Raw genomic sequence first — 12,060 nt, forward strand, 5'->3', positions numbered from 1 at the left:
CCAGCAATCCAGCAGCAACTCCGAAGGTGCTTGCATGAACACAGACACTGGGATACACGTAGTTTCACAGTTTTAACCGCGGTATGTTACAACTTTACACTTTAAATTACTACACCAGAGTTTGAGTAACATTGGTTATACATCAGCAATGGTCCCACTGTTTGGGATACAATCAGACCCAAGATGAGAACACAGTAAACAAAATGAAAAACAACCAGCAGTAAAAAAAAAAACCCAACCCAGTTGTGGCTTATGGGAATGAGAGGCACCCTCCCCTCCAGCAGGAGAAGTTACAGCTCGTTACCACGCTAACGGATCTTCCTGTACCTATGAGCAAAACTCCCCCCCGACCCTTAAAATCTCTTCTGGAAACGAAACAAGAGTAGAGAAAAAAAACGGTGAGAGATAGTATTAAATACAGCAGGTAACATACAGAATATGACAAGTTTTGGTTTTTATTAGAGCAAGTTTCTATTGTTATACAACAGTTGCGTCGCACAGTCTGACAAGGCAGCTCAGCGTGTCCGGAGGAGCTCTGCACGCCGCAGCCTGCGTGGTGTCCGCGTGCACAGGCTTCTGTCCCCTCCCCGTGACACCCGGGGCCGCACGCCGCAATCACATGGTCATGTGCTCCGGTAACACGTAGGATATGTCGTCCCACGGGTGACGGTACAGGCCTTGCTTCAACCGCTTCTGATCCAGGTAGTGCCCTACAACAAAGCGGCTTAACATTAACACCACTTCTGCTCCTCCTCCCCTGAAGCGACGCTTTTGGGATCCCTGCAGCCAGGAGCCTGCAGCCCCCGGAGGCTTGGCCCTCACCCCCGAGGCGGTGGACGGGGCAGGGATGGGGAAGCTTACCGATGAATCCCATACTCCTGCCTAGCACAAAGATGCCGTTAAGAGCTCCTATATCGATATATTCATCTGCTTCTTCCCTGCAAGAGAAAGCAAATAGTTCCTCGCTGTGCTCTAGTTAAGGAACCGATCTTAGAAAAGCTGTGAGCCTGCAGCAACACCAACTTCACGTGATCCTTTTGGGATCCCAGCCCAGCGGCTCCCATCAGCCGTACAGGGCCGTGATCGAAGAGAAACAAGCCCCTACGTACTCACCGTGTGAAAGAGCCGCAGTTCCTGAGTACGTCAACAAAGGCAACTCCAATAAAGCCGTCTACATTCAGGATGAGGTTTGGTTTCTGCAGGAAAAATGAAAACACACTCCAATAAAGGCCAGCAGCGGGAAATGACATTCACCTCACGGCTCCCAGCCTCAGGGGTGACACAAGGGGTGCGCGCAGGTGTGGGCACACGAGCCTCTAGATAAGAGGAGGCTGCGCGGCAGCTTGAGCAAGAGGCACATTTAACGGGAGTAACGGAAAATCTGCCCCAGACGATGGGGTTTGGTTTGTTCTGCGTCTTCCCGGCATCCAGCAAATGCCCTCAGCCTTCCCGAGCTGTAGCTGTACTCGGCCTCGAGTCTACCCCAGAAAGACAAAACCCCAGCAACAACTTGTGAAGTGCTGCGGTTAAAATATAAACCCCTGGTCGCTTTTCCTGCAGTACAAGAGAGTGCTCAAGAGCAGCTCAACGCTGATGCACTTCACCTTGGAAGTTGTGATCTTTTCTACTTCAAGTGCATAGTCCAGCAGCGGGGTGGCAGGGAAATGCTGCTTCACGTAGTCCTTGAGAATCTGAACTCTCATGTCTGGGTTATTTATCTGCAAGTTAAGAACACGTTACAGTCACTGATGTTGCCTCATACTGGCCACAAGCTTTACTGTTTGCAGTGACGAAAGGCCAAAGATTAAAGCAAAAGAAACAGCTCCTCTCAAAACTTTGCCTTCTGAAATAACAGGGTCAAGTTTGGGAAAGATAGCGGAGCCTCACTGAACAGAGGGATTAAAGAACAAACAGACCTTGAATGGAGGAATGAAAGAAACTCCCTCGGTGTATGCTCAGACACAACAAATATTGCTCAAGGTCTGTAACTTGGGTGACGGTAGGGTGAAAACCTCACCGCCTGGTTGGAAAAATGCCCCCTCCCCAAGAAGCCCCTCACTCCGCCAACAGAAGAACACCGATCTGAACGAAAGTCAAGGAAGAAACTAAGCGACAGGATTTCCCACGGCGTCAGAGGCGTGTACTTTGTGCTCTGGATGGGATAAACGTGCCGCGTAGCTGCACCCGGGGCTGCTCGCTTCGTGGAGTTCCCACCCAGCGCCCGGCTCTGCGCAGGAAGGCGGCAAACAAAAATGTCTCGACTCCGTGCAGGTCAGCTCGTCACACACCGGGGACAAAAACGCAGATCTGGGACACCGGCAGGTTTAGGAATTTTGGTCAGGAGGTGCCTCTGAAAGTTGCCAGTTTCCTTCCCTTCATTTTTGTCTCTCCCCCACCTTTCCACAGGGAAAAGAACAACGACTCCGATTCGTACTGCTGCAGCTTTCTTACGGATTTGACTCTGTGCCCGATGCCCATGATGAGTTTCCCTTCTTTCTTCATCTTATTCACGAACTCCATGGGGATCATCCCGCTGTCAAAGGCTTTGCTGAACATTTTGGCTGCAGCGTCCAGCGCTCCACCAAACCGGTCGCCCTGGGTGCCAGACACAAGGGAGTTACAGCAAAGGGCTCCACAGCTCAGGCACAAAACCAGCACAAGATCACCCTCCCCGCGTGCCCTGCCTGTCACCGCAACACTCATGAACCTAAAACGAGGCAGGCACCTGTGACAAAGCGCCTGTTTGTAGCGCAAGTGCCGACGTGTAGCCCGCTACAGACGGGGTGTGGGGAGAAATTCAGTCTAAAGTTTGCTTTATTCACATTTTCACTCATCAGTCTTGGAAGAGACTAGGCAGCCATGCAGGAACAATGCTGACAGCAGTTTGGCCTCTACAAAAATATTCCTAGATTCAAACCAGAGACAAAGTAGTCTTGCATACTAAAAGAACAGACTACATCTTAAATTCAACAGAAATTCAAATTGTGAGGCAACAGACACAACCTGGCCGTGGCTCTGCAGCCAATCTAAATCTTAAATTAACAGTAATAAAACAGAGAGAAATGAGTGACAAAGCTCAGGTACTTACGATGGTAAGAAGGCCTGAAGTGAGACTCGAGACAAGATCTTTGCCAGCTCTGGCGCAGACGATGGTGTTGTGGGCGCCGGACACGGCCGGCCCGTGATCTGCCGTGACCATCAGGCACATCTCGATGAACTGGCAGGCGTACTTGGGTAACCTGGGCCAGAGAGACAACCAAGTCGTTCAGGAGAAAGAAAACTGAGTAACCAGACTCGGGTGTCACGCTGCCCAGGGATTTCTGGTTTAGGTGAACGCTCCAAAGGAGCGGAACAGAGACAGGGAGCTGCAGGGTCACAGGGGGCACACAGAGGCGGCATTTCCAATGACTCTACATTCACAGAGGAATCCTGGAGTTACTTTTGTGTTTAAAATCCTACTAATAAATAAGCAAAACTTCACGGTGAAGAACGTGGGAGCTTTCACAGCCAGCTGCCTCACCTCCTTTGAAACCAGAGCAGGCCCAGAACCCCTCCGATCCCCATCTCTTCTTTGAAGACCTCGGTGATCGGCATCCCAGCATAGATCAGCTCCTGACCTCTCTCATCACAGATGCTGGTCATAAAGGAGGCTGGTTTGCGGATCAGACCCAGCTCCTGAAATAAATCGCAGCACAAAGATGGGATTTTCAGCGCTCCACGTGAGAAGCAAGGGACAGCAGGAGACAAAGGGGTCAGACAAGAATTCCTGAAGCTTGCCCTCAGAGCCGCTTCCACAGCCCAGGGGCAGCGTTGCCAGCTCACAGATAATCCCAGATAACAACACGAAGTGCCAGATAAAACCCCGAGGCAACACCACCATCGGCATAAGCGTCCAGAACCACAGCAGCTGGGCTGCCTGGTTTCTGAGGAAACAAGAAGTGGGTAGAACAGCAGAGCTCACCCTGGCCCAGGAGTAATCCATAGGCACGGTCGGAGGAGGCACTTCCTCGGCCGGTTCAATCACTCTTTTGGCCACCAGATCCTGGTAGACAGACCTAGGGGGAAAATCCATTTATTAAGTCCTTTTAAGAGACCCAAGTGAGGTGGTCTTAAACTGGACCTTAAAAACCCAGAAGAAATAGAAGTTGGCTTTCCTTAGGCAGGAATATGTTCCCTCATCAGGCTGGAATCGGAGCCCTAACAGCTTCTGTCCCCGCCTGGAGGTGCCCTGTCACCACGACTTACTGAATGACCTCTCCCAGCTCATCAAAACTCCGGGGAACAAACACACCGGCTTCTTTCAAGGCTTGATTCTTCGCAACGGCAGTTTCGGAAGCCTGGTTGGCACAAGCTCCTGCGTGGCCAAACTGCACCTACAGACAAGAGAAGAGACAGCAGTAAGGAGCAGAAGTTCCTCACCTGCGCAGAGTAGAGCAGAATAAAGAACTGGCCAGGAGCCGGGTGACAGAGGAAGGCCAGTGACCGCACACCCGCTGCGTTTTTGGGCTAACACAACTCTTGGCACTGCAATGTGCACAGTGTTTTCCCATCTGAATCGCCCCAGGCTCATCCATCGATGTCCTGCCTCCCTAAACTTACCCCGGCTCTCCAGAGCCGCTCCCCAGACGCCTTTCCCCACCCCAGGGCAGAAGCAGGTGGTTGCTGGAGTCCCCTGGGAGCTCTGGGCTCCCTTTCCAAGTACACAGAACCCTCTGGAAATATCCAGAGGCACAGAAAGCTTTTACCATTTATATGTATTAACTTCTGCGGGTTAGGCTGCTACTGGCAATTCTGGGAGGTTTAGACACAGCAGAAGTTGGGCTTTTTCTTCCTGTTGTCGATATTTTACGCATTCGTCCCCAGTTTTGTGCGTACCTCTGAAGAGAACATGGTGGCACAAGTACCGATACACCAGCACACCACCGGCTTGGTGATACGGCCTTCTTTGATACCCCTGCAGATCTTGTACTCCTCTGTGCCTCCAATCTGCAGAGAGAAAGAGAGTTGAGCTTGTTCAAAACGGCACTTTTGTAGAAAGCAGCTCCGAGATACCCATGGAAACATTACTTGGATTTTCTTTTTTTCCCTTTTTCATTGAGTAACAGCTGAAGTCTCAGAACTTTATATATACTTTTCATGTAGGGGAGACTATGTTTGTGGAACACGTTCAGTTTCTTTCAATTAAAGCAGCATGGAACGAGACTTGAGATACTCAAGAGCAGTATGATCAGCTGCCACTGAGCCCCAGCTGTTACTCGGCTTCCTTGCACCCAGGTCAGCTGCTCCCAAAACAAAACACGTGGGTGTTTCTCAGATAGGAGTGAACTAGTCTCACTCACCTCTCCGAGCACTACAATCATTTTCACTCCGGGAGTATCCTGATAACGCAAGACATGATCCATAAAAGTCGAGCCGGGATATCTGCGTGGAACACAGGGAAAATGGCAGAAGCTGAATTTGTTCCATAAGCTTTTCTGAGAGAAGAAAAGCTACCAGCTAGCCTGTCCAACTTAAAAGAAACGCTGTCTCTGGTGAAGATGCAGACTCCTACCTGTCTCCTCCAATGGCCACCCCTTCATAGACCCCGTCGGTGGTTCGGGAGATGATGTTGTTGAGCTCGTTGGACATCCCTCCGGACCGCGAGACATACGCCACGCTGCCGGGACGGTACAGCTTCGACGCCAGGATATTATCCAGCATGCCTCCTGTGTTGCCTATTTTAAAGCAACCTGGTTTGATTCCACCAACCTGCAAAGAAATTAGAGAAAGTATGTAAATCCCTTTACACATGTTTCTGTAAGATAGTTTGTCAGCATTTATACAAACAATGGGACCTTAAAATAAGAAACTAACATGCACTTTCCGTGGCTAAAGACAAAAGGGATCCTGGGATATACTCTGTCCTTCAGAGAACATCAGTCTGAAGGTTAAGACAGATGGACAAGAGAAGGCAAAACTCATCAGCACTCACGGTTGCCGGCCCAATGATCGTGACTCCTTTTTTATCAGCTGTCTTGATGAGTTTGCGTGTCAAGGCCTCTGGAATGCCCTCGGCGATAATGGCGATGGTGCGGATCTGCGCCAAGGGAACCAAAACCATTAGTACCCCCAGTGTCACCACCCTAACGAACGGGGCAGGCCAGAGCAGGCACACAGAGCTCAGGGTGGGGAGGGGACACGATCTGTGCCTGCCCCTTGCCAGACCTCTGGGAGGTCACAGTGTGACCCCCCCAGGGCTGAGACCTCCCCAGCAGTCCCCGTGCACTGCTCAGAGAATTGTTTCTCTCCCCCTTGCACACGAGGGGAGCCCTATATTTGCACCAACCCCAAGCAGTCGCTCCTAACAGACGTGCCCTGTCCCTCCTACACAAACTGCGAGCCCAGCGTTGGGATTTGCACCGCAACTCCAGCACCCAGCGCAGGGCCTCTGAGGAGCTGGAACCGAGGTATATTTATCTGCCAGGCTGGAACACCAAGACAATGTGCGAATGCCGTCACGGTTTAAGGAACACCAGCACCCTGCTGACAAGATCTTCCTTCATTTCTTGGGCTTCTTCTGGACCCCTCGCTCACCTGCGGATAGTTCATGGTTTCAACGGTGCTGTCGTACGCAGAGCGCAGAGAGGCGAAGTTGATGAGAACGTCCACCTCCGGGTGTTTCCTCATGGCATCCGACATGTTCTTGTAGACTGGGATCAGGATTTCTTTGTGGCCCCAGTAGAACTTCTGCCTGTGGTCACCACTGTGGGGGAGAAGATGACAAAGCCCTGACCCTTAAAGCTACTGGGAAGATGAAGGGACACAGAGCATGCAGACAGAGGAGCTGACAAATCCCAGTTCTCAGACACCAAGGCTGACTGCAAGACACTCACTAGCAAGCGAACTACATGGGGAGGGACCGTACTAACGGCAGAAGGTTCTTCAGAGGATAGAACAGAGCAGCGTATGGAAGGAGACGGGCTAATGGGGACAGAGGCATCCAGCAAGATGAATAAGCTCTCCCACAGTGAAGTTACCAGAGCCTCAATTCTACTCCAGGCTGGAAGACAGAATGAGGCACAGAAAGAGAAATGAATGAGGTGCGTGCAAAGCTGCGGTACTGGGCTGGAACAAGGACTGGGCTGGGGAAACAGGAAACCAGCATCGGCGGTGAAGAGCCAGGACAGCACCGCGAGGGTCAGCCGGCTTCTCCCGAGACTCTTCCCACCCTGCCCCACACAGGCTGGAGGAGACGCGCCGGCGAAGGTCCCAGCGCAGGGGCTGCCCCTCACACAGAGGTTCTCATGGAATTCACCAGAGGCTGCGCTGCTCCGTCACTGAGAGTGCTCCGTCACTGCAGAGTGCAGACGGGCTGTGTCCCCAGACTGGTACGTTCATACGGAACATCCCAGGTTTTGCCAGCCTGGCTTCCTCCAAAAGGTCAACCAGAATCAGGTAATTATCCCAACAGGTGGTTTTTGGTTTGTTTTTTTCATTAAACAACTGCAACACTGCAAGGGGTTGCCACTCATCTATAGATGTGGCTCTGCCCGTGCTCAGTTTTAGCACCCCGAGGCTTGTGCTTGCTGGGAAGTTATTACAGAGCTGCAATTATCATCAGAGCCGCAGATTAACAGCACCAGGTACTTCACATCAAGAGGCAAAATGCTCTGCAGGACCGAGGCTGATTAGACATCAGCTCTCCTGGATGTCTGTAAATACCAGAGGAACTGAACAAACCTCCTACCTGCGTACAGGCTCCCGTCCTGCTGCCCGGGCTGCGGGCACGCACCCGCTCCTGCCCCCCCGCCATCTGACAGGGAGACCCCCCCACCCGCTCCCGAGGCACCGTAACAACGCTCCAGCTCCCGGCAGCTCCTCCCGAGGCCGATCTGAAGCCCCTCCAGCCCTCAGCTGTGGGGATAAGGTAGCAGAGGGTGAATACCACAGAATTCTCCAACCCGCTGAGGGACCCGCACCCTGCCTGCCTGCTGAGGAGCTGCTGCCACCATAGGACAGAGCAGGAACAAGAAGAACAGGGTTTGTTTGGTTTTTTTTTAATTTTGTTTGTCTGCTCCAGTCTATAGCAGAGCTGCTCTGATCCTGACTAGTATTTGGAGTGGACAATTCCAGCTGCTGCAGGCACAGATCGAGATGTCTGGGACAAGCACACAGCCAAGGGCGCAGGAGTGGAGGAAACCCCACGTGGCCTCGCTGGCCCTGCTGAGCCCGTGGGCTGCTGAGGAGAGCCCAGCTCACCACCCTTCCTCACTTGAACGAGCATAAAGTGGGACACAATTTACACGGCTGATGTCAAGCTGTCGGAACAGAGCAGCCCAAAGCCAGCGGTTGAAAGGAACAGGGAGCAGTCTGCAAAGCCAGCCTGAGGGTGGAAGGGAGCGCAGGAGGTGTTACAGCAGAGATGTAGCCCAGGGCACAGCCACGCTCCACAACAGCAGAGGCTGGGAGAGGGGGAAGCCGACAGGAGAATTCGAGGAGCAGTCAGAAAAATAACACAGTCAGCACGGGCTACTTACGTGAACGGATAAACCATGGCAGCGACCGAGGGTTCATCCCGGGAGCAAATATAATCAAAGTCCAGCATCCCTTGCACAGCCCGTGTCTGCATGCCCCAAATGATGGCCTTGGTGTGACGACTGAACAGGGTTGTAGCTTTACCTGCTCAGAGAGAGAGGGGCAAGAAAGACCCAAAACACATTCAAAATCTGTACCTGTGCAAGACAATAGCTGCAACTTTTCCAAAACTCTGCTGAAAGTCTCCCGGATGAGCAGAGTCCCCTCCCTCCAGAGGACACGCTACAGGTGACCTGCAGGAGGTCGTAGAAGGAAGAAACTGTAGATGAAGCAGCATCCCCCTCCCCAGGATCCCGAACACAACAGCCACTTTTGGGTTTCCCAAAATGGGAAAGGGCTTGATCACACGGGGAAGCTGGAGTAGGAGGAGGGGAGAAGTGAAAACTGTCTCTTCCTCTTCTCACGTCGGCCATTCGCTTTCCTCCCAGATAGTTTTATTCAGCAAAGCTGAAGAGGAAGCGACCTCTGAATTTTATTCATTTGTTTGCATACAGCCTACGGTCTGGGAGAAGCCCAGGAGGTTTGCCTCCCGTGTTTGTCAGGGCACCACAGTAGAATGATAGAAAATAAAAAGAAAAGCAGGAAATGGAAGGGACAAAGAAAGCAAAGTTGCTCTACACACTCAGCTTTTTGTTTTCAGGTGGGTTTTTTGACGATCGGAATCCAACACAAACCTGACAGCTCCAAGAATTTATCCGTGGCCCAAAATTTGGCTTCAGGGGACAGTCGCAGAAAAGACAATTTCAGCCAGTGAGGACAGATTGTTTGCTTAAAGTATATTTACCCTGCAAAACGAGCTCCTCCCTTTGACTCCTGGCAGAGTTCGTTTTTAAACTCTTCTGAGCTCAGAGCTGAACCAACTGCTGATGCCAACTCAGGCTGCCACTAATTTCTTTTTGGCTTTGAATCAAAGCTAAGAAGCATTAGAGATTAGACAGGATATCGTTCTTCTGCCTTGAACAAGAAGCCAGTCACTGCTCTCCAACCCTACATGATTCCGCAGTTCTGTGCTCATGGTCTAGATGCGCTGCCACAGGAGTTGTTATGAGAAAACTGCCTACCCTGAAAAATTCCATTTATTGTGCAGGTGCCTGCACGGAGGTGACATCAGTATTCACCGGAACAGGAAAATGCGGGCGCAGAAAGGTGATGCTGTGTGTCCAACACCACGCCAGGAAGAATCTGAGAGCTCCCCTTCTACCGCCGCTCCTCTTACAACAGGGAGATGGTGTGAAACGCTGCTTTGACCCCGATTCAGCAGTTTATTCTCATCCAGCACAGAGCTCAGAGAGTGCTTGAAGTCCCCGAAACCTCACTGAGCACAGGCTTTAATGGTTTGCCGAGCTGATAAGGCACCAAGAACATTTATTTCATCCAGCGACTTATGTGCCCTTCAAGGTTCATACGCATGGCCCCTGCGCTAGTTTGTTTTCTTTTGGAACAAAGTGCCAGTTACTGGGCACGGGTAGCTAATCCTGCTGTTTGAAAGCAAAAAGAAGAGAGCTTTGCACAATATGCCGAGGTCTGGTTTTCTCCTAACGATTGTACAGAGCAAGGGAAGAAAAATGAAAGTTTGTTTGAGACCTGTCCCTCTCTCCCCCAGAAATAAGAAGTTTTTGTGCAAAGGAGTACGTGAAGAAACAGATGAAAAGTTCACATGGTGAGAGCTAAATATGCTGGGCAGGAGGGAAGGACCAGACAACACTTCAAACTTTTGCACAGAAAAAACAGCAACAAAACCAAGAACTTAAAACGTCAGCTGCCAGCAAGGCCAGGCACACTCAGCTAGCCACACGTGTCCTACCTGAACCAGGTCTCGGAGCTGGGATTGAATCTGTTGAAGAGAGAATCACTCATGCAGTGATATGACAGGGCCGGCCGCTGTCCTCCCAACAGCTGGGCGCTGCGCGGGATGCCGCAGCCTCCCTCCTCCCCACAGCACCCAGCTCTTCGGGGTTTTGCTCTCGTTCGAACCCAAGCGGGCTGGAGCACTCTCCTCTGCACTTCCTCTCCGGATAGCCCGGCACCAAGCTTTGCCTTTTGCCACCTGGAGACTCGTTGCTTACCCCAGCGCGAGCACATCCGGGTTCAGGCAGCAGCTCCTTGCGCTGCAAGCTCCAGGCCATGCGCATTTCCAATCTATTTTTGAAGCATCGCTCGTGCAAAATGCTGCACGTGATGACTGTGAGAGCAGCAGTGGGTTTTGTGATGTGTTCCACCAGAATCAGACCCGAATCTTACTGTCATCATGTCACACTGTTGCAAACGAGGCCAGCACCTCCTCACCTCCAAGGGAGAAGGACCAGGACGTTGCTGAATTCTGTCTCTGCCCAGTTCTGCTGTTTTAAGCCCATAAAACATGCTCTTATCCCATAAGGCTTCCAAGAAACATGAGCAAAAAGCTGCCAAAGCTCTGGCATATCACCACACTAAAGAAGCTTCCTACAGACTTAAGGAAAAGAGAAACCAAGACCCAAGGCAAAAAGCTCCAGCACACCACACGGCGATCTGCGACCCTGACGGTGTGAGGAGCACGTCACAACTCCCACCGAGCTGACCATTCGCCCAGGACGCTGCAGAATGTACCGAGGACTTTCCAAACACCTGCACCTTCCAGCAGTGCCCCGGGGCACCCCACCAGCGGCTGAGCTGGGGAGCTGGGCTCTGCTCAGAAACCAAGGCACGGATGTTCCAACCTGCTGCCCTTGCCTGAGGGGGCAGGGAATGACGGAGTTCTCAGCCCGTGCTGTTCCCTTCAGAGCCACGTCCCAGATCGAGGCAACTCTGACTCATCTGGCGTGTGAGCTAACGGCACAACACGGGACAACATCCTGAGAGCACTGGACTGAATTCAAAACAGACAGGTACCACAAAATTGCTTCCTTTTATCTCTAGAAAAAAGCATCAGCCCAGTCCACGCTCTGTCAGTCGGAGCACAGAGAAGTGCTAGCAACCGCTCCCAGTGCTGGACTTACCCAGAGGTGCTGTTGGTTTTGCCTTCTTGGCTGGAGCAATATCATCCGGTTTGGACTCCGAGAAGGACGCCGTTCTGCTGGGTGCTGGAGTCTGAAAGATTCAGAAGCCAAGTCAGTGAGGCACAGGTAAGGCCTGGAGCACGCGGGAGATGGCTGCTTGTGCTGTGCTACTCTACGAACAGGAGCAAAGAAAATCCATTGCAAGATGACGTCATTTCAGTCAAGTGAGGGAAAACTGCTCAACAACCAAGTTCCCAGCAGAAGCAAGAGTGACACCAGTGGTTTTGAGGGGTCACATTTTGTGCACGAGCAAGGTGGATGCTGGGAGGGCCCCTCCTGACAAGCCAAGTTAAGTCACTGCCTAGAGCTTTCCTCGAGCTTCCTACAAACACAACAGTGGTCAAGATCTGTTTCCAACCTGTTTAGGTAGGGGAAGCCACCCCAGGAGGCTCCTCGGGCGCTCCCTCTCACGGAGGTGAGGGCACTCACCGAGGGGCTGCCGCTGGCGTTG

General features: G+C 51.9%; 1 protein-coding gene across 1 annotated transcript in view; it reads right to left on the bottom strand.

The window, feature by feature from the left end:
• Positions 1-615: 615 nt before the first annotated feature.
• Positions 616-12,060, bottom strand: part of ACLY (ATP citrate lyase) — a 19,962-nt gene continuing 8,517 nt past the window's right edge. The window contains 18 exon segments of the mRNA XM_009866773.1: positions 616-710; positions 862-938; positions 1,114-1,196; positions 1,605-1,718; positions 2,452-2,595; positions 3,089-3,239; positions 3,521-3,675; positions 3,962-4,055; positions 4,246-4,373; positions 4,876-4,986; positions 5,340-5,421; positions 5,552-5,748; positions 5,972-6,076; positions 6,574-6,742; positions 8,517-8,658; positions 10,379-10,408; positions 11,550-11,640; positions 12,039-12,060. The exon segment at positions 12,039-12,060 is cut by the window's right edge and continues 30 nt beyond it. Of these exon segments, the coding sequence (XP_009865075.1) occupies positions 616-710; positions 862-938; positions 1,114-1,196; positions 1,605-1,718; positions 2,452-2,595; positions 3,089-3,239; positions 3,521-3,675; positions 3,962-4,055; positions 4,246-4,373; positions 4,876-4,986; positions 5,340-5,421; positions 5,552-5,748; positions 5,972-6,076; positions 6,574-6,742; positions 8,517-8,658; positions 10,379-10,408; positions 11,550-11,640; positions 12,039-12,060 (1,990 nt within the window).

The sequence above is a fragment of the Apaloderma vittatum genome, unplaced genomic scaffold (genome assembly GCF_000703405.1).
Source record: "Apaloderma vittatum isolate BGI_N311 unplaced genomic scaffold, ASM70340v1 scaffold18570, whole genome shotgun sequence".
Lineage (NCBI taxonomy): Eukaryota > Metazoa > Chordata > Aves > Trogoniformes > Trogonidae > Apaloderma > Apaloderma vittatum.